Source organism: Cygnus olor, chromosome 2 (assembly GCF_009769625.2).
Source record: "Cygnus olor isolate bCygOlo1 chromosome 2, bCygOlo1.pri.v2, whole genome shotgun sequence".
NCBI classification, from domain to species: Eukaryota; Metazoa; Chordata; class Aves; order Anseriformes; family Anatidae; genus Cygnus; species Cygnus olor.
In genome coordinates, this window is record NC_049170.1 from 159,780,246 (window position 1) to 159,800,495 (window position 20,250).

General features: G+C 60.5%; 1 protein-coding gene across 3 annotated transcripts; it reads left to right on the forward strand.

Moving 5' to 3' along the window:
- The first annotated feature begins 274 nt into the window (after window positions 1–274).
- LOC121065034 (1-phosphatidylinositol 4,5-bisphosphate phosphodiesterase gamma-1-like) lies at window positions 275–18,597 on the forward strand. 3 transcript variants are annotated; one of them, XM_040547446.1, is made up of 32 exons: window positions 275–1,126; window positions 5,490–5,639; window positions 5,744–5,837; window positions 5,960–6,007; window positions 6,791–6,875; window positions 6,995–7,075; window positions 7,162–7,196; window positions 7,841–7,913; window positions 8,044–8,145; window positions 8,226–8,344; window positions 8,442–8,527; window positions 8,734–8,854; window positions 8,971–9,139; window positions 9,408–9,527; window positions 9,731–9,838; window positions 9,958–10,145; window positions 10,383–10,583; window positions 10,883–11,002; window positions 11,683–11,866; window positions 12,196–12,273; window positions 13,135–13,238; window positions 13,445–13,541; window positions 13,774–13,840; window positions 14,488–14,651; window positions 14,916–15,012; window positions 15,138–15,362; window positions 15,635–15,783; window positions 16,322–16,436; window positions 16,638–16,799; window positions 16,924–17,012; window positions 17,124–17,308; window positions 17,402–18,597. In XM_040547446.1, exons 1-32 carry the CDS (start codon window positions 907–909, stop codon window positions 17,451–17,453), a joined length of 3,888 nt encoding a protein of 1,295 aa, XP_040403380.1. In that variant the 5' UTR covers window positions 275–906; the 3' UTR covers window positions 17,454–18,597. The 3 variants fall into 3 exon arrangements, 1 of the variants encoding a protein (XP_040403380.1); XR_005816867.1 differs by lacking the exons at window positions 16,638–16,799; window positions 16,924–17,012; window positions 17,124–17,308; window positions 17,402–18,597 and adding an exon at window positions 14,435–14,459 and having other exon boundaries at window positions 289–1,126; window positions 14,544–14,651; XR_005816868.1 differs by lacking the exons at window positions 16,638–16,799; window positions 16,924–17,012; window positions 17,124–17,308; window positions 17,402–18,597 and adding an exon at window positions 14,435–14,459 and having other exon boundaries at window positions 289–1,126; window positions 14,547–14,651.
- The last annotated feature ends 1,653 nt before the right edge of the window (window positions 18,598–20,250 follow it).

The window sequence follows — 20,250 nt, forward strand, 5'->3', positions numbered from 1 at the left end:
CCACCCTCTGCAGCCCCCGACCCCGCTGCGATGTCCCCCTTGGGGGAAGCCAGCACCCACCCCGTCCCCAGGGTGCCCCATCCCTGGGGTGCCCCCCAGCTGTCTGTGGGGCCTGGGGACCCCCCTCGGGAGCCCGTCCCCGGCTCGGCTTCCTCTAGATGTCACCCTCAGCCGCCTCTTCCGTCGCTGCGATTTTCCTTTCTCCAAGATCCTGCATTTTTTTTTTTTTTTTAAATTCCTTTCTGATCTCTTTCCGGCCATGTGTGATTGCAGTTTCCTCTGGGCGTCCATTTCATCAGCCCGAAATTAAGGAGCGGAGAGGGGCAGCGGGCGACCGGCGAGAGCAACTCCCCCCTCCCCCCTCACCCCACCCCAAAAACCCACCGCCCGCATCCCTCCCCGGGGGTCCCCGCCGACCCCACACCCTGGGCTGGGCACCCCGAGCCCCTCGCCTCCCCTCCGCAGCCTTCTCCCCGCTTTGCACGGAGGCCGGGGATCCCCTGGCTCCGCTCGGGTGCTTTTGGGGTGACTTTGCTTTTTTCGGGGCGCTCGCTCCCGTGGCATTTTTTCCACCCTCTCCCTCTTTTTGCCCGCCAAGGTGCCCCCGTCCCCGAGGCCTTGCGGTGGCCGGATGGTTTGTAGCCCTCCGGCTCTGAAGCCGTCACCCGTCTGCCCCCGCCACCGCTGGATGCCAACGCCGGAGCCGGGGCCGCTCGGCGAGAAGGTCGCGGCGCCTCCAGCCCAACCCTCCTTCCCCAACACCGGGGAAGTCGGCAGCAGAGGAAACCCGTGCTCGGAGCAAATCCCCGGGGAGGCTTCGTTTTTTCCCTCCCGGCGGGCTCGTCCCTTCATGCATGAGACAACCCCGGCTCTGCGGCTCCGGCGGGCGATGGCCACGCAGTGAAGATGTCCGTGTCCAGGCTCAACAGCGTCAATGGCTTTCTGGAGGACGGCAGGATGGAGGCGGGGGACATGGGCAGGATCCTCCGCTGCCTGGAGATGGGCACCGTCCTCACCTTGTTCTACCAGAAGAAGTCGCAGAGGCCGGAGCGAAGGACCTTCCAGGTGAAGCTGGAGACCCGGCAGATCATCTGGAGCCGGACGCCTGAGAAGGTGGAAGGGGACAGTGAGTATTGGTGGCAGCGGCTGGGGACGTGCTGGTGGGGTGCGTGGTCGCCGTGGGATGTCCTACCATGGTGGGGTGATCTGCTGCGGTGGGGTGCGTGGCCATGGTGGGATGTTCTACCCCGGTGGGATGCCCAAATGTGGTGGGATGCCTGGCTTTGGGGTGCCTGGCCATACTGTGATGTCTTACCATGGTGGGATGTTCTACCAGGATGGGATGTTCTACCACGGTGGGATGATCTACCCCGTTGGGATGCCCAGATGTGGTGGGATGCCTGGCTTTGGGGCACCTGGCCATACTGGGATGTCCTACCATGGTGGGATGTCCTACCATGGTGGGGTGATCTGCTGCGGTGGGGTGCGTGGCCATGGTGGGATGTTCTACCCTGGTGAGATGCCCAAATGTGGTGGGATACCAGGCTTTGGGGCACCTGGCCGTACTGGGATGTCCTACCATGGTGGAATATCCTACCACAGTGGGATGTTCTACCACGATGCGATGTTCTACCACAGTGGTAGAACATGGTGGTAGAACACAGTAGAACACAGTGGTAGATGTTCTACCACAGCCTGGCCATGGTGGGACGCCCAGAGGTGCAAATGCACTCGCCTCCTCCATTCCAGCTCCCCTGACCCCTAAAATGCCACGGGGCTTGAACTGCTGCCGTGTCAGTCCTGGGGTTTTATACCTTTCCTTACAAAGGGGGTAAAGGGACCATCTGCTACCTTGCCTGTTGGGGGTGTTTTTAACCCCCAAAATGGCACCAGACCTCGCTGCCCACCGTGCGCTCGGGCTCCTGGGGAAGGCAGCTGGGTGGGGTGGTCATGGCGGTGGCCCGGCCCCATGCAGCGTAGATGGGGCTGAAATGCAAAATTTGGATGGTGTCCAGGCTGGCGGGGACTGGAGGCAGCAGGGACCCATAAAATCGCCCTGTGGATTCTCTGGTGTCTCGTAGGCTGTGTCCTACAGCCACCAGGCGCCTAGAGGGGCTCTGCATTACACCCAGCCGTGCCTTTTTGCTCATTACTTGGTAAATTCTTACTTTGAGACTTGAACTCCTTAAATTTGGCTGAGTACGGGATTGGGGTGACCCTGAGCCCTACCGTCACAGGCGGACAGCAGCGTCTCGTCCCCCTGGGACGCAGACAGAGCAGCAGGAGCGTGGCGCGAGCTTGTCCCGACCTGCTCGGGAGCCCTTGGGGAAGCAAATTTCCCCCGCTGAGCTCCATGCACGGAGGAGGAGAGGGGCAAGGCAAGGGGAGGAAGGCCTGGGCTCTCCCTTTGGGGAGAGGGGATTTGGGGGCCGAGCGCCAGCTGGCGGGGTGTCACCAAGCACAGAGGGACATTGGGAGGGGACCGGCTGGTCCCCCGTGGCCGGCTGATGTCCCCTGCAGGTTTGTTCCCCCATGGCCTTTGCAGGGAAGATCTCGTTCCCTGCTTGCGGAAATAGCGCGTTTCCGGCTCCTTGTTTTTATTCGGGAGCACCGCACACAGCCAGGTCAGGAACTCGGCGCTGCTTTCCCCTTGACACAGATCTCCTGCCTCGGTTTCCCCATCAGTGCCTGGCATCTCCCACACAACAACCCAAAACCTCCCTCAGGGAGCGCGTGAGCATCCTCTGCGGTCATCCAAGAGGGGGGAAAAAAAAGGAAAATCCCTAGAAATGTTATAATTCTTCCATCTAACCCCACCGCCTGCTTCTCCAGCCAGGACTGGGAGCAATCCCAGTCCTGGCATGGGGCTGGAGCACATTTACCAACCCACTCCAGCCCCATTTGGGATTTTTCGGAGGCTCTGGGACCTTCAGCTTCGCTCCCAGCCCATGCCCGACCTCACGCCTGCCCGGGCCATTTCAAATCCTCTCTTCTCACCCGGCTTGAGAAGGGATTAGCGAGACATCCTACAAAGCTGATGTCTCTGTTACGAGGCAGGATGGGGATCCTGGTTCTGCTGGAGGTGCCCCGCACCCTGCAGGCTAATTGCACGGTTCATTAAGCTGATGTTCATTAAGCGTGGCCACGCGGATGGGATCCCCTAGAGCAGCAAGGAGATGCTCTACAGCTTCAAGGTTAAGAGTTACAGGAGAGCGTGGTGTCTGGCATTGCCTCCAAAACTTGTCACTTCCCAGATTGCTTCCAGTCCCTATCAACCCCAAAAACATTTTGGAGGGGTGGTTCGCAGCTTGGTTTGCAGTGGTGATGGCTAACTGGGACTCACACCTTCGTCCTTGCTAACACCTGACAATTAGAAATAGGATGGTTTCGGGAGGAGAAAACCCAGGCGTGGTTTCACACCTCTGGCCTGGGAAAAAAATCTTTCATTTCAGGTTTTAAATCAGCTTCTCAACGTCACAGGCAGCCCTCGGGGATGTGACCGCCCGGTCCTTCATACAGGGGCTCCCAAAGGAAGGACCAAGGCGACCCCCGAGGGGACACAACTCGACCACCCCGTGGCACTGCCCAGGCCAGTGGCATTCCCCAGCCCTGCGATTCCCTCCAGCCACCTTGGTTTGCTTTCCTCTCCTGCGTTCGGGAAACTCCCAGGCTCTTATCATGGCTAAAAGCTGCTGGGCAGACCCTGGTCCTACACCACCTCGGAGCCACGCCGCCCCTACGTGTAAAGCCTTTGTAACTGTGCTGCTCGCTTTGCATGAGAAGAGAAAAGGGATTTTCGCAGCTGGAACTGGCTTCCAGCATGTTTTAATCACCGGGACCCCGGAGACAATGCAGGGAGGAGTTTGGAGACATACTTCTGCCATGATCGCTGCAAATCCGCTGCAGATGTGGTTTCCAGGAAGCCGCCAGCACGTTGCATTGTGCTGCACGCTGCTCCCTCGCCGGGAGGCTGGGGCCAAGACCGGGTCCTGGCTGTGTTAGCACCCATCGGCAGAGCCCCCAGCATCTCACCCCGCTGCCGTGCCCTGCCATGGGCATGTCTGGGGACATACACCCAGTTCCTATCCTACAAAAGGGTGTCTGGCCCCGAATATCCACCCAGTTGAGCTCAGGACACCACCGTAAGTTTGTTTTTAGCCATGAGCCACGGGTCTGCGTGCTGAGGATGGCAGCCAGCTTTCATTTCCCAAAATCACACGCGTGGGTGCGGACCCCCTGAGCATCGCTTTGCCGCCAAGCGCTCGCAGCCTGCCCTGGCCCGCGAAAGTTGGCTCGCGTTCCTCTGAGGGAAGGCTGGATAAAGCCACCAGTGTTTTCCGGAGCCTTTTCCGCCAAGAAAAACTATCCCGCACCTCTTTTCCCGCGGCTTTCACTGAATCAGCCCGATTTCTCCCCCGTCCCTTATCCTTCCACACGTCGTCCAGCTTTTTCCCCTCCGCTCCGGCACCCTGCACCCATCCCCACCGCCACGTAGGAAGCAGCCGGAGCCGGGCTGGAAATTCTGCGGGAAATGACCCATTTCCTGCAGGACAATGACCCTGCGTGGTGTCCGGCCACCCTCAGCCACACAAAGCCCTTTCCGGAGCCAAGGCTCAGCCTCACGCTGCCCGGGAGCAATGCCCGTGGGAAGAGGGATGGGTTCGAGTGTCAGAATCGATACCCGAATATTATTATTCTGCTCCCACCACCGGACGTGTCCGCTGTGCGCAACCGGGGGAATGGAAATCCCCCCTTGGCGGTGTGGTGGTGAGGAAGACCACGGTCCGGAAACCCAGCCCTCCTGCCGCCGGTCGGGCTTTATATAGCGAGATAATGAGAGAGCAGCGCGGCAGGAAAGAAACGCCCTGCGGTCCGGGCTGCAAATTGCCACCTTTGGGCAGACGTCTTCTATTAAAAGACGAGCTCAGCCCGTCCCAGGGCTGGCTTTGTCTCGAAGAGGGGAAGGTGGCTGGAGGGACTGTAGGGCCGGGACGGGAGAGGCTGAGATCTGAGGACACGTGGCACCCGCAGAGCTGGGAAACTGGCGGTGGGCAGCACCGTGGGGACACCCCTTCCTGGGGACATGTGGCCACGGTACCCATGGTGCTGTCAGACACTTATAGGAACACCCCATCCTGGGGACACAGGTCCCTGGAGGACACATGGACCCAGCAGCAGCAGGCAGTGCCACCAGGATGTCCCGTTCTGGGGACACGTCTCCCTGAAGGACACGTGGCACCCACCTCCTAGTGGACACGTCACTGCAGGGCTGTGGGGACGTCTCCCCTGGGGGACACACGGCCACAGCACCCACAGTGCCATCCCAGCACCGTGGGGCAGTACCACGGGGATGTCCTGTCCTGGGGACAAGGTTCCCCAGAGACATGGTCTCCGCGCAGTCCCACCTCCCACAGCCTCCCCGAGCCCCACGCGTGGCTCCGCGGTGGCAGGGCGGCAGGGGACAGTCCCGTGTCCCTCTGTCCCCGCAGTTGACATTCGGGAGATCAAGGAGATCCGCCTGGGGAAGAACTCGCGGGACTTTGAGCGCTACCCCGAGGATGCCCGTAAGCTCGACTTCACCATGTGCTTCATCATCCTCTACGGGATGGACTTCAGGCTGCGGACGCTCAGCGTGGCCGGTGTGTGGTCCCCGCTCACCCTAGCCATCCTGGGGGCGCTGAGTTCCAGCCCAGCATCCCATCTTCCCCATCCCGACTTCACCACCCTCCTCTTCCTCCTCCAGCTTTCTGCGAGGAGGACATCAACCTGTGGATAACGGGCCTCAACTGGCTGGTGGTGGACACCCAGAAAGCCCAGACCCCGCTGCAGATCGAGAGGTGAGGAGAGACGGTCGGTCCCGTTTCTTGCGTCCCCATCTGGGGGTCTGGAAGGATGGAACCCCCCCTGGGTTCGGTTCCCCAGGCTGAGCGCTGTCCATCTGTCCTTCCCTTCCACCCAGGTGGCTGCGGAAACAGTTTGATGGGATGGACCGGTCGCGGGAAGGCAGGTGAGCACCACGCGGGGAAGCAGCCAATGGTTTCAGCACACAACGGCCAAAATGTGCCTGTCCCTCTCCCAGGGATGTTTTACCAGAGGGTGAAAACTGGGAAATGCCAAAATGCCGCAACGCCCTGGCCTCACCCTGCAAACCAGAAGGCTTTGCTGGCCTTGGACGGGCTGTATCCTCCCAGCAGTGCCCCAAATCCGGAGGCTGGGAGCGGGGGATGTGGGGCGAGGCAGTGTTGGTTTATTTGGGGTGCTCAAAGGCACCTGGAAACAGAGTCTGGAGTGCAGGTCCCTTCCTTGCTGCTGTAGGGACCGCAGGGACCCCAATGTCCCCACGCCTGCTGCAGCACCAGGAGGGGATGGGCCATTAATGCACCCCATAAACATCATATTGATATAGTAAAAAACAAATAAACAAACAAAAACCACAAAGCAAGGGAATGTGGACTTAATTATGAAGATGAGGATAGGGATAATTATGGTATCCAGATGTGACAGATGCCCAGCAGCAGAGTCCCTGTCCCCGACCCTCTGCTCAGGACTCTCACGCTCACACCAGACCCCTCTAAATTATAAAGACAAAGGGCAAAAATGCTTCTTCTAAAAATTTAGAGAGCTCTGTGCCCTTGCAGGGATCCATAGCCCGGCAGAGTGGGAACCCCAGGCCAGAGCCAGGGCTGGTGCTGAGATTTGGGGTCAGCCTGGGGGCTCCGTCCTCTGTGGGGGTCCCCTGGGGTCCCAGTGGCTCCGGTCGGTGCCCTGACACCAGCTCACCCTCCCGCAGCATCACGGTGAAGGACCTGAAGGCCATGCTGCCCCAGGTGAACTACCGCGTGCCCAACATGAGGTTCCTGCGGGACAAGCTCGTGGTAAGGCCCCCAGCTTTGTGGGGAGCGGGGCTTCGAGTCCCCGCAGCAGGGCTGGAGCCGGCCCCGCTGTCACTGGATGTCCCTACACCAGCCCCACTCTCTCACACCCTGACCCACAGGAGGTGGAAGCCAGGAACGAGATGACCTTCTCCCACTTCATCCAGTTCTACAAGAACCTGATGTTCGACGCGCAGAAGTCGGTAAGAGCCGCGATCCATCCTCCTGAGCATCCATACCTCGCAGTGCGTCCCCGGCAGTCTCAGCCCCGTTCCCCTTTGCCTTGCAGGTCATCGAGCAGCTGGAGCTCTCCTTCCCCCTGCGGTGAGTACCAGGAGCCCCACGGCTCTCATCCAGCCCCACCACCAAGCGTGGGAGATGTCAAGTGGGCAAGCCCAGGGAGAGAGGAGGTCCTGGTGGATGCATGCATCCCTGGAGCATCGCCCAGTGCCCTCCGCGCAGGCATGGGGTGCGGGGAGTGGGGAAGGAAGCGTGGTCTGAGGGGCAGGGGATGGGAGCAGGGATGGGAGAAGGGGTGGGAGAAAGGATGGGAGTGGAAACGTGAGCAGGAATGTGAGTGGGAATGCAAACGGAGATGGGAGCAGAAACGAGAAGGGGGATGCTCACCTCAAATTCTTCACTCTGAGGGCGGTGAGGCACTGGCACAGGCTGCAGTGCCAGGGGATGCAGTGACACAGTTTGCCGCCGCCTGCTTCCCCACATCCTTGGGCATCCTCGAGCCCACCTCTCCCAGGTCATGGGGTGCCACTGGGAGTGTTTGCACCACCGACACCCAGCAGCTCAGGCTGCCCCTGAGCTACTCTTTCCCAAGCCCCTTTCCCAGCTTCTGCTGTGGGCAGGAGCAGGGCCGGAGATGGGGACATCAGGGGCTAAGCCGTGGGTGGGCAGCGGTGGGGTCTGCCCCAGCTCCTGCGCCCAGTTCCCCTGACGGCCCCTCTGCGCCCCAGGAATGTGGACCGCCCCGAGCTCTGCCAGGTCTCCCTCTACGACTTCCAGAAGTTCCTGCTGCACGACCAGAAGGTTGGTTGCCCTCTGAGACCCCTCGGGGACCCCTCTCGGTCCCAGTCTCAAGGACTCCCATGGGATGCCCCAGCCCAGCTGCTGCAACGCCTTGGCTCCCCCCGTAACGGCAGCCGTGTTTGCACCCCAGGAGCCCTGGGCCAGCGACGTGGGCATGGTGCGGGACTACATGTGCTCCTACCTCAAGGATGGCTCCAGCGATGCAGCAGACCCCTCCTTCCAGCTGGATGAGGTGGGTGACCCCGTGTGGCACCTGCCCAGGAAGACCTCCTCATCCCCAGCGAGCTCTGACCTCTCTGCTTCCACCCCCAGTTCCTCACCTACCTCTTCTCCAAGGAGAACATGGTGATGGACCCCAAGTACGAGCGCGTGGTGCCCGAGGAGATGAACCACCCTCTGTCCCAGTACTGGATCTCCTCCTCCCACAACACGTAAGGATGGGGTGGGCTCACCTCGGGGACCCCCACGAGCATCCCCTCCTGGACAGGGCAGCCCCAGCCGCTGAGCATCCCTCTCGCTCCTCCACAGGTACCTGACAGGGGACCAGTTCTCCAGCGAGTCCTCCCTGGAGGCATACGCCCGCTGCCTGCGCATGGGCTGCCGCTGTATCGAGTGTGAGTCCCACCCGCACCCCCCAGCACTCTGCAGTGATGCAGAGCCCCCCCAGCACCCCACGTTGTATCAGATGGACCATCCCCCGCACCCACCCCATGGCAAAAGGGAGAGGGGAGCCTTCCAATGTCTTTTGGGGTCCCAAAAACACCGTTCCGGTGCACAGTTGGTGGCCAGTATGCATTAACCAAGGTGTCTCCCCCTTCAGTGGACTGCTGGGATGGCCCGGATGATCTCCCCATCATCTACCATGGCCACACGCTCACCTCCAAGATCAAGTTCCTGGATGTGCTGCACACCATCAAGGAGCACGCATTTGTCACATCCGAGTAAGCCCTGGCTCCCCCAGAACAAACCAATTTTGGGCTGGGCAGGCAACCGCAGCTCAAATTCCCCCTCTCCTTCATCTTCATCCCAAGCCACCTCTCCCACCTGCTTCCACCAGGTTCCCCATCATCCTCTCCATTGAAGACCACTGCAGCATCGTCCAGCAGAGGAACATGGCTTCACACTTCAAGAAGGTCTTTGGGGACATGCTGCTCACCAAGCCAGTTGACATCAATGCTGATGAGCTGCCCTCACCCACCCAGCTCAAGAAGAAGATCCTAATCAAGGTGTGGAGCCAGGCACCACCCCAAAGCCCTTCTTTGCAGGAGGGACAAGGACTGCATTGGGCTGGGAGGGACAGCCCCAAATCTTGGGTCTTAGAAGCAATCTCTCTCCATGCACAGGCAGTGGGATGTGAGGGTTCTGTGCAAGGAGAGATCTGCGGGGAATGGGAGGTGGTGGTGACGGTGGACCTGTGGATACTTAGGGCTGGGATCTCAGCATGATGGGGACACCATGCCCCCTGCTGAGCTCCCATTCCTGGCCTGTCCCCAGCACAAAAAACTGGTCGAAGGGAACCTGTATGAGGAGGTCTCCACTGCCAGTTACTCAGAGAACGACATCAGCAACTCTATCAAGAATGGCATCCTCTACCTCGAAGACCCCATCGATCACGTAAGTGTCTCTGCCATCGATGGCTGGGGGCAGAACAGAACCTGTCAGATGGGGATGCCCTAGCAGGGGAGAGCACCAGGCTTTGGGGTGGGTGTGGGGTACTGGTGCAATGCCATGCAGAGGGATGCAAGGCAGAAATGAGGGTCTCAATGCCTCCATGCCACCATTCTTCCTGCCTTGGTGATGCTCTTCCTCCCTCCCAGACCTGGAGCCCGCATTATTTTGTCCTGACGAGCAACAAGATCTACTACTCAGAGGAAACGTCCCGCTACCAGTTCAATGAGGACGAGGAGGAGGTGGAGCAGAAGGAGGTGCGTGGGGGAAAGGATTTCCACAACAATGGGGAGAGGGTGGCAATACCCTTGTCAATGGCGGCTGTTCAGGAGGACACTGACCTTGGGGTGTCTCTGGTCTCTGCATGGACTTGCAGGAGTTCAACAACAACGAGCTGCACTTCACGGAGAAGTGGTTCCACGGGAAGCTGGGAGGTGGCCGCGATGGGCGGCAGATTGCCGAGAAGCTGCTGCACGAGTACTGCACCGAGACGGGCGGCAAGGACGGCACCTTTCTGGTGCGCGAAAGCGAGACCTTCGTGGGCGACTACACCCTCTCCTTCTGGTAGGAGGCCTGGTCTGGTCCCCATGGGGTGGAAGGCAGGATCACACCTTCCCCAAGCCACCAGGCATCTGGTGGTTGCCTCCAGCAGGCCCCAGTTTGGAGGCAGAAATAAAGTTTTGAGGGAAAAGCCGCCTTTTTGAGCATTGTGTGGTGCCCTGACCAAGACTAGCCCCAAACGCAACGTGGTGTGGTCATGGATGTGAATTGACTCGCTCCCATCTTGTCCCCCCATGGCAGGAGGTCAAACCGCGTGCAGCACTGCCGGATCCACTCGCGGCAGGAGGCTGGTGCCACCAAGTTCTACCTGACGGACAACCTGGTCTTTGACAGCCTCTACAGCCTCATCTGCCACTACAGTGAGGTGCCGCTCCGCTGCAACGAGTTCGAGATGCGCCTCACTGACCCTGTGCCCCAGCCCAACGCCCACGAGAGCAAAGAGTGAGTGTGAAACCTGGCCCTTGGTCCCTTGGATCTGCCATCCTCTTCCACCACTTGTCCCACCCTTGGGTCCACCATCCTCTTCCACCACTTGTCCCACCCTTGGGTCCACCATCCTCTTCCACCACTCGTCCCACCCTTGGGTCCACCATCTCTTTCCATCTCTTGTCCTGCCTTGGGTCCACCATCTTCATCCCTCCCTGTGCTGACCCTGATACAGCTGGTGTCACATTTGGGATGCTCCCTGGGACGCGGGGATGCCATTGCCAGCCCTCTGCCTCCTCCTTGTGCCTGCCCAGGTGGTACCACGCCAGCCTGACGCGCCTGCAGGCTGAGCACATGCTGATGCGAGTCCCGCGGGACGGAGCCTTCCTGGTGCGCAAGCGCAGCGAGCCCAACTCCTATGCCATCTCCTTCCGGTGAGTGCGGCCACCCTGGCACTGGGGAGCACTGGGCCCCCAGTACTGGAGGGACCTGGGCACACTGGGGAGAGCCCAGCACAAGGCCCCAACGGGTGGCAGGGCCTGGAGCCCCCCTGCCATGAGGAGAGGCTGCGAGAGCTGGGGCTGCTCGGCCTGGAGAGGAGGAGGCTCCGGGGGAGCTCCCCCACGTCCCTGCGGCCCTGCAGGGAGGTGCGAGAGGCCGGGGCCGTGCTCTGCTTAGGGGGGCCCAGGGCCAGCAGCGGAGGCCGCGGGCCCAGCCTGGAGCCCGGGAGGCTCCCCCTGGACCCCAGGCAGCACTGCTGGGCTAGGTGGGTGCCGGAGCCCTGGCACCGGGACCAGGGGCTGGGGGCTCCTCTTTGGGGGCTCCCCAAACCCACCAGGCCTCGGGGCTGGGCACCCTGCTGTGGTGGGGGTTGACCTGATGGCCCTGAGGTGCCTCCAACCTCCATCACTCTGGGCTTCTGTGGGGATTACTACGTCTGCGTGCTGCTCTCATGGGAGGGACGCCCTGGCTGCGGTGACGGCGAAGCCACGTCCTCAGGGCTGTCACACCAGCAGCACCCCACACCAATTTACCTCCTGCCCATCCCCCCTTTTTTGAGCTGGGGTCCGGCCACCCCTCACGGCTCCCCCCACCCCGGTTCTCTTGGTCCCAGGGCGGAGGGGAAGATCAAGCACTGCCGCATCCAGCAGGAGGGCCGACTCTTCATGCTGGGCAGCTCGGCTGAGTTTGAGAGCCTCGTGGACCTCGTCAGCTACTACGAGAAGCACCCGCTGTACCGTAAGATGAAGCTGCGCTACCCCATCAACGAGGAGACCCTGGAGAAGATGGGCACCACCGTGAGTGCTCCCAGTGGTGGGGACAGTGGGGACGGGGGCTCTGTGCCATGCAATCCATCCCCATCTCCATCAAGGTGGGAAGATCTCCAGTCTCCTGGACAGCAAAGGAAATTTGCCCAAAGTCCAACCCAAACCAGCCAAGCTGTAATCTACTGCCATTGCCCCTGGCTATGGTGGGACGTCTGTGCCAAACATAAGTCCCATTTGATGAGTTTTAAAGGGATATTGGGTCCTTGGAATATTGGGTCCACACATGGTGGCCCAGCTTCCTCAGTGTTCCCTCAGTGTCCCCACGGCCAGCTGACCTGTCTTGATGTCTATCCTTGCAGGAGCTGGACTATGGAGCTCTGTACGAGGTGCGGACACCCCACTTCTACGTGGAGGCCAACAAAATGCCGATGGCCAGGGTAAGAGGCTGAGCTGGTGTCCCCAGAAGGTGCAGGGTGGTGGACATGGTGATTCTGGTGCTGGGGCTCCTGGAGGGTTCCCCCACCACATCCCCCACCGTGAACCTGAGAAGCTGTGATGTTTTGCTGTGTTTCTCTGCCCCCTGAGCAATGCTGGAGCTGGTGGGAACCTTCCCACATCCCCATCACTTGGGGACAGTCTGAGCTCCAGCATCACAGTGGGGAGGGGACAGGTCTGGAAGCCCAGCCAGAAACCTAGCAAAAGTTTGCCCCAACAGCAAGGAAGCCCTGATGGGACCCTTTGCATTGGGGAGAACCCAAAAAGAGCAGCTTTAGGGTCATTTCCCAGCTGGTGCAGTCTCCATCCTTGGAGATTTTCAGAACCAGGCTGGTCTCGGAGCTGACCCTGCAGGAGCCCTGAGGTCCCTTCCCTGTGACCCTACAATCCCATGGTCCAGCACTGCTGTGCTTTCAAAGCCCTTTTGCAGCAAAACAGCCCTCAGGCTAAGATCAGACATGGGAAGACTTAACCCGAAGGGGGTTCTTCCAGGGTGTGTGGGAAAGTCAGGGGATAAACCCCTCGAGTGAAACAGGAGAAAACACTGGGAACCCAGAAGAGGAACGTGGTGGTTGCATGGAACCATGGGCACCTCTTGTCCTCTCTAACACGTCTCACTTTTGGCGTGGGCTTTTGAGGGATATTGTTTGGGGGGTCGGGCACACAAGAGTGCTAACCCTGGGTCGTGAGAGCCCCCGTGCATCATTGTGGGGGCTGAGCAGGCAGTGTTGCCCATCAGCATCCCCAAGCTGGGCATCCCAGGCTGGGTGGTGACACGTGTGTCCCTCTCCCTGGTGGCCTAGTGCACGGTGAAGGCTCTTTACGACTACAAAGCGCAGCGGGAGGACGAGCTGTCGTTCTGCAAGCAGGCCATCATCCACAACGTCGACAAGCAGGACGGGGGCTGGTAAGGGTGGTCCAGTGCCCTGGGCAGCATCATGGTGGGCAGGGGCGGTGGGTTTTCCTGCGGGTCTTCCTGTGGTGGGTTTTAACAGCCTTCTTTTCTGTCCCCCTCCCTTCCTTCTCCGACTGCTCCCCGACATCGCATGTGGCGTTAACACCCCTGTCCCCCCAGAATTTGTCCGCTTGCCTTGATCCTCTCACCCCTTGCAGGTGGCGGGGGGACTACGGGGGCAAGAAGCAGCTGTGGTTCCCGGCCAACTACGTGGAGGAGATCGTCAGCACGCAGGCGCAGGAGCAGGATGAGGCTGTGAGTGTGATGTCCCCATGTCACCTCCCTTCTCCAATGCACCTGAGAGCAAAGCCACCTGAGATGCTTCCAGCACCAGTCCAGCCCGGACTCTTATCTGGAGGCTGTGGGGTGCTCCAGGCCCCAGCCATGCTGTGTTTTTTTTTGACTTTTGCTCAGACTTGGCCAGTTTGGAGGGCTGGATGGAGGCTCGGCCACCACCTACCTCTCCCTCTTCCTTCCTCTCTTGCAGTCATCAGAAAACAGCCCCCTGGGGAACTTCCTGAAGGGCTTCATCGACGTGCCATCCTGCCACGTAGGTGAGTGTCCCCACCACGTCCCCAGTAGGCCTGGGGGGACGTCCTGGGATGGTGCACGCCCCAAGCTGGAGCTCAGCACCATGCGCTGAGGCTCTCCAAATTCATCACACGCATGGGGGTGGCTGGTGGTGAACCACTTGCTGATGGGTGCTGGCAGCTCTGGAATGAGGCACGGCTGACAAAAATGTCCAACCAGGGAGAAGGAAGGGCCTTGTGCTTGGCATGATGTGCTGGGGGCAATCTAGAGCTGATTTCAGAGGGATTTGGCTGATTTTGGAAGGATTCAAAGAGATTCAGAGGTCTGGATGGTTTGGGGGGGATATTTTACCCCTGGCTCAAAGGAAAATGCATTTCAGAGTGAAAAGCTGAAACCACTCATTATAAAAAGGGGCAAAAGAGACCATTTTGGGTTGCTGCTTTCACTTCCAGCATGTTTTCAGGGACTGACCACAGTTTGATGGGTGTTTGGGTTTGCCTCGCCCACCTTGTGCTTCTTGTCCATTTGCAATTCAGGGGAGGACCCTCAAAGAGGGTGCTGGGGAGGGCTGGCGGGGGCCCAGGAGCAGGACCGCTGAGGTTTCGTTTGCTCCACAGAGCCATCCGTTGGGAATGTCTTCAAGTAAAGCCCCCCTCTGATGTCCTTATAGTTATCTCCAAAGACGGGAGGAGCTCCAAACCATTTGTCTTCACCATCCATTCCCAGCAGATGTCCCACGCAGCCCAGTCCCTGGACGTGGCCGCGGACACGCAGGAGGAGCTCAGCGAGTGGGTGGCCAAGATCCGAGAGGCCACACAGAACGCCGACGCCAGGGTGAGGGGCACTGGGGTGCAGCCGGTGGGGGGGGGACATCCTTGTCCCCAGGGGATGGACGCCGGGTGGTGGTGGATGTCCCCTTCCCATGGTGGATGGACACCAACGGACGGACCATCCCCAGAAGTGGATGGTGGGGGATGTCCTATCCCGTGGTGGACAGATGATGGATGTACAATGGATAGTGGTGGACATCCCCGTCGCCTGATGGATGGTCCCCAGTCTGCAGAGAAAGAGTTTCAGATCCTGTTTTCCCTTGTGCAGATGCAAGAGGGGAAGATCATGGAGCGGAGGAAGAAGATTGCCCTGGAGCTCTCCGAGCTGGTCGTGTATTGCCGCCCGGTGCCGTTTGATGAGGACAGTAAGAGCTGGGGAAAGGGGCTGATGGGATCAGGAGGGGAAGAGCCGGGTAGAGGGGAACTGAGCGGTCACAAGGCTCCCAGAGAACCCCACATCCTCCTCTGATGGCCACCTTGGTGCTTTCAGAGATTGGGACAGACAAGGCGTGCTACCGGGACATGTCCTCCTTCCCGGAGACCAAGGCGGAGAAGTACGCCAACCGCAGCAAGGGCAAGAAGTTCCTGCAGTACAACCGGCGCCAGCTCAGCCGCATCTACCCCAAAGGGCAGCGCCTGGACTCCTCCAACTATGACCCGCTGCCCATGTGGATCTGCGGCAGCCAGCTGGTGGCCCTCAACTTCCAGACGCCCGGTAAATCATCCTCATCACCACAGGACACCCCAAAATTCACATTCCTGGTGGCTTAGCCACCAGTCTCATGGCTGGAGGGGGTTTGGATGAGCTCTCCAACCTTTGTCTCCACCTTGATGGGGATATCCCTTGGTTGTTTTGTGCAAAATCCTTCTACCCAGGGTTGGGGGCTTTCAGCAGGGGGCTTGCCAGGGCTCAGGGACCTTCTGCCCGGGGACCCTAAGGGTTCCCTGAGCCCCGTGGCTCAGATCTGCTCTGTCCCCCGGCCGCAGACAAGCCGATGCAGCTGAACCAGGCGCTCTTCATGCTCGGCGGTCGCAGCGGCTACGTCCTGCAACCCGACATCATGAGGGACGAAACATTCGACCCCTTTGACAAGAACAGCCTGAAGATCGTGGAGCCCATCACAGTGCAGCTGCAGGCAAGTGGGCAAGGATGGCAAGTCCGTTCCAAGGTGGTCACCATCAAGATGGGGGCACGGTTCTTCCTGGGTTTTGGGTCAATTTTTACATGTTTCAGACCCATGTTTGCTTCGTGGAGCTCAGTATCCCATGATCTGTTAGGTCTGTCGGTCTTTCTTGCATGTGGCATGATCTTTCCAGGGGGAGAACCCCACAACTGCACAGAGCGGAGCACAACCTGAGTGAAAGTGAGATGAAATAGCACCTTACCCAACCTTTGGGTCCTTTTGGTGTTACAGCTGGGATGAGTTGGTTCGTAGGCATCTGACTCTTGGGCACGGCATGGACAAAGCAAAAGTTTTTCGAATCATTTTGCAGATACGGCTAAAACCAGCCCAAGGTCGTTAATAAGGTGTGGTGTGGTTAATGATGGCCGTGAAGCTTTTGGCAAGCCCAAACCAGCGAAGCCACAGGGCTACCCCGAGGAGTCCTTCCTTGACCACAAGGCCAGCATGGCCAGACCTCACTCTCTTCCTCCTCCTCCTCTTCCTCCTGCAGATCCTCGGTGCCCGGCACCTGCCCAAGAACGGGAGGAGCATCGTGTGCCCCTTTGTGGAGGTGGAGGTGTGTGGCTCTGAGTACGACAACAGCAAGAACAAGACGGACGTCGTAGGTGAGGGTCCATGCAGGCGATGCCCCCACTCAGCCCTTATGTCCTGGGGACAGGTGGGGACATCAGGACGCCCTTCAGGGTCCCATTGGGGCTGGGTTTCACGAGGAGCAAAGGGGAAAAGCATCTCCCACTAATGGGGGAGCCATGGTGCTGCGCTGGTGCTGTCCGTGTGTCCAGCCTTGCTCTGTCCTCACCCCCTAGCCGACAACGGCTTCAACCCCGTGTGGCTCTTCAAGCAGTTTGTCTTTGACATCAACAACCCCGAGTTTGCCTTCCTCCGCTTCGTGGTGTACGAGGAGGACATGTTCAGCGACCCCAACTTCTTGGCACAAGCCACCTTCCCCGTCAAGGGTCTCAAAACAGGTACGCTCCCTCCATCCACACCATCATCTTCATCAACCTCAGCCCCTTGGAGACCCAACCACGGCCACGGTGAGGGGCTGGGACCCTGCCAGAGGTTGAGCTCTTGCCATGGTGTCGTGTCCAGGCTACCGGTCCGTGCCGCTGAAGAACAGCTACACCGAGGACCTGGAGCTCGCCGCCCTCCTCATCCACATCGAGATCATCAATGCCAAGGCAGGTGTTGGGGCCAACCTGGGAACCCCTGATCCTCGTTCTCCCAACCCGCAGCAGTCCTGGGGTGTCCCCCACCCGCTCCCAAAGCCTCATCCCCTTGTGTCGGAGCAGGAGGAAGACGAGGAGAACCTCTACTCGTCCATCCAGCAGCTGCGGGACCGCGCCAGCGAGCTCTCCAGCCAGGTCTCCAGCTACGAGCGCACCAACAACTGCGACTCCCGCTACCAGCAGCGCCTCGACGAGCTGCGGGCGGCCCAGGAGCGGCTGATGGAGCTCACCGAAGTCCGAAACCGCAAGTGAGTGCCCCCCCCGGCTTGCCCTGGACCCCCCTACTCCAGGAGGTGCCTTCCAGGAGGGTCCCTAAACGCCACCTCCCTGCTCCACCCCAGGCTGATGGAGAAGAAGAAGAGGGACCGGCAGTTGGTCACCAAACGCAGCTGAGCCAGGCGGGTTCAAGGCCACCAGCCCCTCGTGGACCCCCCCGCTGCCTCCCACCACCTCCTCTCCTGGTGCAGAGGGACAGGAGGAGGTGGGGGGGGGCCGGATCCGGACCTCCTCCTCCCCGTACCAGCCCCCAGAGCCCCCCGGGTGCCGAAGGTCCCAGGGCCGGGGCGACAGCGGTGTGACAAATCTGGGGAGAAAAAGGGAGCTTTGCGTTGGTCTGCCTGTGATGTTTCCCCGTCGGAGGACGCTCCGGTGTAAATCTCAGACGCCTCGGTGCCACCCCGTGTCCCCCATGTCCCCTGGGGGCGCCGGTGGGGTGGCCACCTCTTCATCCCGCGTCCCACCTCCCTCGGGGGGGGGAGGGGGGGCAAATAACGAGCACTGCGACCGATGGGGAAACTGAGGCACGGAAGAGCTCTCCCGGTCCCCAGTTGGTCCAGGATGGGGCGGGACCAGCCACCCCCGTCTTGCCACCTCCCTCCTGGGGACGGGGGGGGCACGGGCATGAGGACGTGGGGGACGTTTGGGGGCAGAGGGGCATGTTTCGCCCCCCCCCCCCCCCACTATAAATATCTGTATTTTCTTCTTTTATCCAGCCTGTACATATGGCGGGGGGGGGGGGGGGGGGGGGGGGGGGCTCTGTGTCAGCACAGTATTAAGGCACGAGGGGACCCCAAAATGTCCAGAGATGTCCCCGGCACGGGCACAAGGGAACGGGGGGGACCCCAAAATATCCGGACAATGTCCCCAGCGCAGGAGAGCGGGGAGGTGCCCAGTGCAGGCACCTGGTAAATTCGGGCACCGAGGCAGCCCTGGGGTGGCTGGGGACGTCCCTGGGGTCACCTGGGGATGGGGACGTCCCTGAGGTCACCTGGGGACGGGGACAGATCCCGCCGCTCCTTGAAGGTAAGTCCCGCTGTTTGGGGCATTTCCTAAACAAAACGCCAACGAGGGAATCCATTGGAGCCCCAAAAAGACGCGCAGGACAGGGACGTCCCCAAAATGTCACCTCTGGTCCCCGTGACACCAGGACAGTGGCTGGGGACATCTCGGGGTGTCCCCCGGGTCGGGGTGCCCCCATGGGGGGGGGGGGGGGGGATCTGTGTATTCTTTGTATGAAAATAAATCTATTTAGCCAATATTTATACCCCGCTGCCGTGGTCCGGTTCCCCAGCTCTGCCAGCGCTGGGTCACGGGGTGGGGGATGTCCCCGAGGGGGTGGTGTCCCCAAGGGGGTGGACCTCTGCTCCTTTGGTGTCCCTGTGACGTGTCCCAGCAGCGGTGGGGACACCCCGGTGCGGGTTTTGGCCTGGGATGTGTGAGCAGAGGCAGGGTCACCAGGGCTGTGGGGACGTGGGATCCGTGGCTATGGGGACATGGGGACGTGGGGACGTGGCACGAAGGGCTGTGGGAGCATGGGGCCGTGGGGACACAGGGGACAGGCCATGGGGACACAGGGTACAGAGCTATGGGGACACCGAGCTATAGGACTATGTGGCATAGGGCTATGGGAACACAGGACTCTGGGGACACCTGACTATGGGGACACAGGGATATGGGGCCATGAGGACACAGGGGACAGAGCTATGGGGCCACAGTGCTATGGGACTATGTGGCATAGGGCCATGGGGACACAGGAGACAGGCCATGGGGACACAGGGCTATGGGTCTATGTGGCATAGGGTTATGGGGACACAAGACCATGGGGACACAAGACCGTGGGGACACAGGGCTATGGGGCCATGGGAACACAGGGGACAGGCCAGGGGGACACAGGGCTATGGGACCATGTGGCATAGGGTTATGGGGACACAGGACCCTGGGGACACCTGACTAGGGGGACACAGGGATATGGGACCATGGGGACACGGGGCTATGGGACCATGTGGCATAGGGTTATGGGGACACAGGACCCTGGGAACACTGGGATACGGGACCATGGGGACACAGGGCTATGGGGACACAGGGATACGGGGCCATGGGGACGCAGGACACAGAGCTATGGGGACACAGGGCTATGGGAACATGTGGCATAGGGTTATGGGGACACAGGACCCTGGGGACACCTGACTAGGGGGACACAGGGATATGGGGCCATGGGGACATGGGGCTATGGGACCATGTGGCATAGGGTTATGGGGACACAGGACCAAGCAGACACTGGGCCACGGGGCCACAGGGCTATGGGGCCACAGGGATACGGGGCTATGGGGACACACAACACAGAGCTATGGGGACACAGGGCTATGGGGACACAGGGCTATGGGACCATGTGGCATAGGGTTATGGGGCCACAGGACCCTGGGGACACTGGGATCCGGGGCCATGGGGACACAGGGCTATGGGGACACAGGGATACGGGGCCATGGGGGCACAGGGTCAGGCCATGGGGACGCAGGACACAGAGCTATGGGGACACGGGGCTATGGGAACATATGGCATAGGGTTATGGGGACACAGGACCCTGGGGACACCTGACTAGGGGGACACAGGGATATGGGGCCATGGGGACACGGGGCTATGGGACCATGTGGCATAGGGTTATGGGGACACAGGACCAAGCAGACACTGGGCCACGGGGCCACAGGGCTATGGGGCCACAGGGATACGGGGCTATGGGGACACACAACACAGAGCTATGGGGACACAGGGCTATGGGGACACAGGGCTATGGGACCATGTGGCATAGGGTTATGGGGCCACAGGACCCTGGGAACACTGGGATCCGGGGCCATGGGGACACAGGGCTATGGGGACACAGGGATACGGGGCCATGGGGGCACAGGGTCAGGCC